The 7,740-nt window shown below is 37.2% G+C and overlaps 1 protein-coding gene across 1 annotated transcript; it reads right to left on the bottom strand.

The window, feature by feature from the left end:
• Positions 1-395: 395 nt before the first annotated feature.
• irx1a (iroquois homeobox 1a) lies at positions 396-6,536 on the bottom strand. The gene is made up of 4 exons (XM_088327911.1): positions 5,993-6,536; positions 3,147-4,158; positions 2,687-2,762; positions 396-938 (listed from the first exon to the last, which is right to left on the bottom strand). The coding sequence occupies exons 1-4, from the start codon at positions 6,236-6,238 to the stop codon at positions 866-868; spliced, it is 1,407 nt and encodes a 468-aa protein (XP_088184037.1). The 5' UTR covers positions 6,239-6,536; the 3' UTR covers positions 396-865.
• Positions 6,537-7,740: the final 1,204 nt, after the last annotated feature.

Below are 7,740 nucleotides of genomic sequence, written 5' to 3'. Positions count from 1 at the left end.
ATCAAATAAAAAAGGCACATTTTAATAATTTATTTTGGAATCGACTTCTCCCTCTGACAGATTAGATTTTAACCATTTGATTTTGTTTGGACTGGGTGTTCCCATATTATTACTTAATGGCCTTCCCAGCTGCTCCTGTCCATTTTCTGTCACTAGCAACCATCTGGACACTTATTAGCACCTCAATGCATCCATGCTGCTTCCCTTGCAAACTTGAATGCAATTAAACCTTTTTTATAGAATGGCACCTATTTCCGTTTTTTTGTTTTGTTTTGCATCAAATTCATATTCAATTGGTAATAAATGGTATACGTGCATACACAGTGTAGTAATCTATGTAACGAATAATCCTTGTAAATCCCAAATGATAATAACAACTCTGAGTTTTCAATCCCTTATAATTCCAATATTTAGTTTATTAAGCAAAATATACGATCTGGACAAATTCCTTCAACGTTTTCTATTTACAAAATTTAAATCACATCATATTTACATTTCAGAAGGACACCATGAACACAGCATATTATAATAATTATTATATTATCATAATAATAATAACAAAGTAGAAAGCCTATCACAAAAAGTGCCCCAGTGTTGTCCGGGTAGAACTTGTCAGCTCGATTAACATGATAGCCGCAATTATAGGCTGCACAACAACAGAAGAAGTAGCCAACCATTCCTTATTATTATTTTTTTCTCATCCACAGGATATTACCAAAAAACACCATTTGCTCCGACTGCAAACACCGAAAGCTACGCTGCTCCATAATTCATCTTATTGTCCTTTTATGGGGGAGAGGGGATGCAGTCCTTTTTTTCGCTGCCCTCTTTTCAAACACACAAAAATAAAATAAAATAAAACATCTCAAGCCGATGAGAGAGCAGTAAGGACCCGTTGTGTTGCGTCTTGTGGACTCCTGGCGCTAGAAGACAGGGATCTGAATTCAAGAGAAAAAGATAAAATATAAATAACACTGATAATGAGTGTAACAGTAAGTTAACACGAAGCAATCTTACTGAAAATTCCAATTATAGCTAATGCAAATATTGTTTCTTCCCGTGGGTGGGGGAAAAGGGGGATATGGGGAGCAATTTTGTACTTGAAACAGAGGTAAAGCTTTTTCTTGCCTCTTTCTGTGAGAGCGCTCCCAGGGGCTCCGGGGCTCCCAGGGGTCTTTAGCGAAAGCGCAGCCCAGACAGAGCCCGTTTTACTCGGTGACTTGATAAGTAGCCACACTATCCCCGCAGGGGGAGGAATTAGAAAGGGGTTTGCGATGAGAGTCAAGACCCCTGTCACTTGCAAAGCAAATTGTGCTTTATTTGTTTTTGTTTTTTTCTAGTGGTTTTTTTTTTATTCGAGGTCAAATTAATGCAGTATTTTTTATCTGATGATAATCCGTTTTGTGAGTAGTGCATATCTATCAAAACGTCCTTATTTTTGCGAGTCAAATAATAATATTGATAGTAACATTAATGATTGTGATGATAATAATAATAATAACAATAATAATTATCAGAAGAAGAGGGAAATATGAGAAAGTATTGACAAACTATCAAAACATGAGCTATGTCGGTTTTAAAAATACAATTTACAACATGGTAATGACGTCGTAGTACCAGAGACATAAAAAATTGTATTGGTTCAAGAATACAATTATAAGAATAATGATGGTAATAATAATACATGTATGTATTTAATGTTGTGTTATTTAATATTATTTACAATTACCCTTAACTTATTATTTTAAACGGTGGTGTTTTAGCTTGTACAAGTTATTGCACCATCCGGATTTCACTTTTTAATTTCGTTGTACATTTCAATGACAATAAATTATTTTCTATTCTACTCGATACTATTCTATTACATTCTATATTAATACTAATAACGACTAAGTATCTAAACCTATAGACTGAGCTATACTGTAAAACACAGCAATAACATATCAATCACGCAGTAATAAAATCATTATGATTATGCAATTAAGTTGGTACGAATTTATTTCTATTTAAAGAAAAGATATATGTTGGTATTAAAATATATAGTTGTATCTAACAGTGGATAAGTCTATGTATTAGTGTTGTCTTGTTTTAAAGTAAATGCTTTTATCCAGCACTTTGAGTTGCATTTCAGTGTATTGAAAGTTCTATACAAATTAATTTGGATTTGAATTTGGGTGGACACGACTAGTAAAACATAATTTTAATTAAAATGTAAGAATGAAGGGCATATATTTTGACGTGGCATTGATGGGGATATAGCACATTTTGTTTTAAAGTGATCTGATAATATTGGTGGATACATTTTGCATTTGAAATATACATATATATCACATAATATGAACAAAACAATTACTGGCATATACTGGTGGGGACACGTCCCCCTCCGTCCATGCTAAGGATACGCCATTGAACAATAATAATCGAAAGAAATTATTTTCATTTGCATCGATAAAAACGTGGTGAAACAGTGTGTGGAACGAGATTAAGACATTGACTCCTGGGCAATAACGTAATTAAAGAGAACAAAATCAAAGACTGTCGTATGCAAAAAATAATTACAATGTAGTAAACTCGCCTAAGTTAAAATGCAAGTGCAGTAAAAATAGTGCATCGTAACAATAATACATTAATAAGTCAAATGACGTTTAGCAGCAGCAAAAATTCCCAAATAAGACATGAAACTCACCTGTCATGAAGAGGTCGAAAAGATGGCTTCAAGGTGGGTGTGGGGGGTGAATCACAACTTACAGCGTGTTCGTGTTCTAAAACAAACAAACAAAAAAAATCACTAATTAGCTAATAGCTCACCTTATTAATTCTTGCGATTCCACTTATTAAGGATTTGTCAACCTTGCAAACATAACGTAGCACCTATTTACTTACAGCAAGAGAGACTTTGAATAATACAAATTGTGCCACGTGCAGTAAATTTGGTGTTGCTTATAATGTAGCAGCATATTTTATTTTATTGTTTTCCCAGCCAACAAATTGTTATACAGCGTTCAACATTAAAAATGTTTTTAAAAAGCGTTTACAGTATGGTGAACACGTTCTGGTTAACAGGTATGTTGAAAATCATTTCCCTTTGCGTGTTTCTAATTCACTGTCTCCTCGTAACTTGCAGCATGGTGCGTTCATCGTCTTACCTATGTGCTTGGGGCTGTCCGATCGGGCCTTGCCTCCGTCCTGACTGAGGGCCAGCGGGGACACGACGACCGAATTGGGCTGCTGGGACGCCAGGATGTGGTGGTTCTGGTTCTGATGGTGGCCCCCCAGAAAAGATCTCACGTTGAGGAGCGAGTTCTGACCCAGAAAAGCTCCATTCGTCCAGTTGTGGAACTTTCCGATCTGGCATGTGTACAGTCCGTGGCTGGGGAGGAAGGCAGGGTGGGCTTGGATGTGAGGGTGGGTGGGGGCCGCAGCAGCAGAAGGGGACGTTGGTTTTTGGACTGAAGAGTCAGGTGTCGTAGCGGTTTCTGCTAATGACCATATTTTGGGTTTATTGTTCGAGGGCAAGGGGAAAGTCCCAGGTCTATCCGGGGAGAGAACCCCCGAGGTGTTCTTGCCAGGGTCCAAGTGGTCTTTGTGAAGCGCGATTGCGCTCTTGGATTTGTCCAAGGCCTCATAGGCCCGTCTTTTCTCCAAACCGTCCAGCTCTGCATCCCCATCGTGGTCCTTCACACTTCTTTCGGATTTATCATCGTCCTCCTCGTTGCTCTGCTCCCCATCATGATCGTCGATTTTGTCGATATCAATACTCTCCAAGTCTATCTCCTCCTCGTCCTCGTTTTTCTCGGTCTCGTCCCCGCTGCCGAATAAATTTCCGTCCTCCCCATCCTCCTTGCTCCTGCTCCCCCACGTCACCTTGTTCTCCTTCTTCAGTCTCCTCCTGGCGTTTGCGAACCAGGTAGAAACCTGCGTCAAGGTCATCTTAGTGATGATGGCCAGCATGATCTTCTCACCCTTGGTCGGGTAGGGGTTCTTTCGGTGCTCGTTGAGCCAAGCCTTCAGGGTGCTCGTGCTCTCCCGGGTGGCGTTTTTGGGTCTGGCCGGGTCTCCGTACTGGAATTGACCGTATGGGTAGAAGGCAGGGGATGCGTGGGCAGCGAAACTGGCCGGGTGCACCCCGGGACTGTCCTTCAGGTCGTATTGGGAGCCCTTGGAGAAGAAACAATTAGCGTCATTGTTGCCTTATTATTTGAAGCGAAAATGTGGCCCCTGCGTCACGTGGCATTAAAGTTGCATGATCCTAAGCTAAAACATCATAGATCAAATGTTAGCCCCCTGTGATCAAATAAAGAAATAAACAATAACAAAATCAATAACAAAAAAGGTAATCATAACAATACACATAAGTATAAAACTAAACCAAGTTTAAAGCAAGTTGCAATAAACCTAAAACGCAAAGTTAAAACCAACTTATGACTATTTCATTTAATTTAACATTTTAAATCATCAAAAAGTCTCTACTATGAATGCAACTCATTTATTTTTAATTATTTTGTTGTTGTTTTTTAAATATACTGTTTTTGAATTAAATATATATATATATATATATATTATATATATATATATATATATATATATATATATATATATATATATATATATATATATATATATATATATATATATATATATATATATATATATATATATATATATATATATATATATATATATAATTATATATATATATATAATTATATATATATATATATACATATATAAAGTATCTGCAAATGCTCAAGACAAATAAAAACAAACGTCACAGCATAATTTTATTTAAGTATCATTATAATGGCCAGATAGTACTCAACAATTACTGTAAGATCACTGTCACTGAGTTAATGTGATTTGGGCTAGATGCAATCTTAATGCAAAGCGTTGTTAAAGCAATGAATAAAATAATATTCAATAAAACAACTTCTGCAAAACGTTGCCGTGATTGCACTTCAACGCACTTGTGCACGTGAACGCAGCAAACTTTCGAGCAGGCCTACAGGCAAACTTTTCTCGAGGATATCAAAGCAGCAATTACTCATATTAACACAACAAATCCCCTATATTATATCTTCGAATTTCATTTTTTATCTCCACCATAATAGCAATCAACCATGTTTCGTTGTTTTCATTCGTTCAGCACTGTTTTAAGATGAAGTCATTCTATAATTTGTGTTCTAGATCAAAGTGCACGACAGAGGTGAAGAACATAGTTGGTCATTCATAACAAAAATCGTTTTGATTTTAATCGTACAGCACGTTTGGTGTTGTTAAATATTTTACATTGTTTTTTTTTTATTGAAAAAACTTCCGGTACGGATCATTATTCTTAATTAACGCTCATCTTGTCCTTCCTTTAAGAGCCATCACTGTACTGTTTTCATACTGCGTATATGCTATTGTGAATAAAAAACATGTATTTTTTTTCTACTGTTGAGACCAATAGGGTAAAATATTCAAGATTCAAAGTGTTTATTGTTATATGTACAGTAAAGAACCACGATTCCCTGCACAATGGAATTCTTACTTTGCTGTCCACACAGTTACCAGCGTAATATATCTAGGAAACTATATATATATGTACACTTAAAGAAATATTACGAATATCAAAAAGATAAAAATGCATTATCAAAAATACAAGATGATTGCTAACACATAAAAAACAATATGGAGATTTGCTATGAGTGTTTGACAACACAGTGGTAGGTCATTTTATCACATTACCCTTCTTGAACTATGGTATTTTATAATGTAAATATTTTTAATCAAAATGACACATTTTAATTCCGTTGTGCATTTCACTTGTTACAACGACAATACATTGTATTTTATTCTATTTTGACTCAAAGACAACATGAGGGTTCACAGATTTTCAAAGCTGCCAATTATGTTTTTAGTTTGTTTTGATTTTTTTATCCTAGAATTGATTTTAACTGCATTTTTTCAGAAGTCACGCTTATCCCACTGCAACTTTGGTTTAAATGCTTACCATTTGCGAGAAAAGAGCCAGATCGGCGCTGGTGTAAGGTAAAAAAGCGCTGTAGTTGTGCGCGTAGGGGTTGGCGTACATGCCCAGCACGGAGGTGACGGCGGCTGCGGCAGTGGCCGACGGACTCCCCCCGATCTCGGTGCTTCCTCCCCGGGAGGACGGCGTCAGAACTCCCGCCCGATCGCTCCCGTACACCGCCTGGGAAGCACTCAAATACTGCGGGTACCCTAGTTGGGGGAAAGACATCTTCCTCCGCTGGAAGGTCCACCCAAAAAAGTGTGCGTTGATTTAAAAACAAAAACTGAAGAAGGGGGATGTGTTCAAGGTGAGGTGAGCGCTGCAAGTGTCATGGAGGCGGATTGCAAAGAAGGAAAAGTGCACTGGATCCAAGTCCGTTTTTGGGGGGTGGTGTGGGTGATGTGAGGAGCTCGGCAATCGCGCGCAGACTGACGCGCCTGGCCCTGAGGTCTCCGGGCTGATCTCTCAGATACAATTTGAAGTTGAGGCTTTGATTGGCATCCCCCTACTTGAGCCGACAAGCTCCTCCTCGTTTGGGAGCAATGTGGGGATAATGGGAATATGGAGTGAGCACGCATTGGTTGAGCCCCCTAACTGTCACCAACCCCCCCAACCCCTTTCTTTTTTTTTCCTTCCTTGCTCGACCGCCTCTCGGTGCTTCTTGCTTTCTCTCCGCAGCCGTGTTTGGACTTATTGTATGTTAAATGTTTGAGCTTTTCGAGTCTATTCAACGGAGGCTTTGATTGTTGTCTGACAACCTGTCGACGCTATTTTACAGCTGTCCGACAGCGGATGCAGGGGAAGGAAGTCATGTTGGAATATTGAATGATTGAATTAATGAAAACTTTATTCGAAAATTATAATAAAAATAGAACAAAAACAATAACTCAACGACAAAATAATATTACTTAATATGTTCGAAAAGGGGTTGTCAGAAGCAAATGCTTATATTCCCTACCCCTTTATCTTCCATATTAAACACACCAATTATAAAACAACAATTGTAATAATATGAATAATAAAAGTTATTATATAACAACAGCAACAATAACACAACGTTCATAATAGTTCTGGACGCACTATTCCCAAATTTTCTTCATCTTTGTATTCCGCCAGGAATGTTTTTTGGCATTTAAATTTAAACAAGTGAATAGTTGGACATTGTTTGATCTCGTCTTGCAAACCGTTCCAGAGCTTGACTCCACACACAGACACACATATACTTCTCCTGGTGGTTCTCACCTTTGGGATCATGAATTCACTACAGCACCTTAAGTTATAATTTCCTTCTTTCCGAATGAATCATTTATGTATGTTTTCTGGCACTATGTTTTTGTTGACCTTAAATAGCAGTTGTGCAGTGATTTTTTTTTTTTTTACTAAATCATCTAATTTTAATAATTTGGACTGCAGGAATAAAATATGGGTATGATCTCGATATCCTACCCTGTGTATGGTTCTAATTGCACGTTTTTGGAGGATAAAAAGGGACTGTAGTGAACTTTTTTAATTATTGCCCCAAACGTCTGCACAATATGTTAAGTATGAATATTTAAATTTAAATCATAATCAAAGCTGTTGTTTGGTTCAAGTTCCAAAGTCTAAATTAATAATGTCATCATCATTTTTGGTCTATTATCTCTACAGACCTGAATAACATATGCGTGCTTTATCATTATTATTATTATTATTTTTTAACCACTGTCGTCACAGTCGTCTTTCATTCTTTT

This window comes from Urocampus carinirostris, chromosome 2 (genome assembly GCF_059441175.1).
Source record: "Urocampus carinirostris isolate Australia breed hairy pipefish chromosome 2, RoL_Ucar_1.0, whole genome shotgun sequence".
NCBI classification, from domain to species: Eukaryota; Metazoa; Chordata; class Actinopteri; order Syngnathiformes; family Syngnathidae; genus Urocampus; species Urocampus carinirostris.
The sequence above is the reverse complement of the archived record's forward strand: the minus strand, read 5'-3'. Positions and strand labels throughout refer to the sequence as shown.

What these genes read in the sequence shown, in the direction of transcription:
- irx1a (XM_088327911.1), bottom strand. Translation starts at nt 6,238, where the DNA reads ATGTCTTTCCCCCAACTAGGGTACCCGCAGTATTTGAGTGCTTCCCAG. An exon ending in TGGCTCTTTTCTCGCAAATG is followed by an intron (nt 4,159 to 5,992) that starts GTAAGCATTTAA and finishes TTCTTCTCCAAG; the next exon opens with GGCTCCCAATACGACCTGAA. An exon ending in GGACAGCCCCAAGCACATAG is followed by an intron (nt 2,763 to 3,146) that starts GTAAGACGATGA and finishes TGTTTGTTTTAG; the next exon opens with AACACGAACACGCTGTAAGT.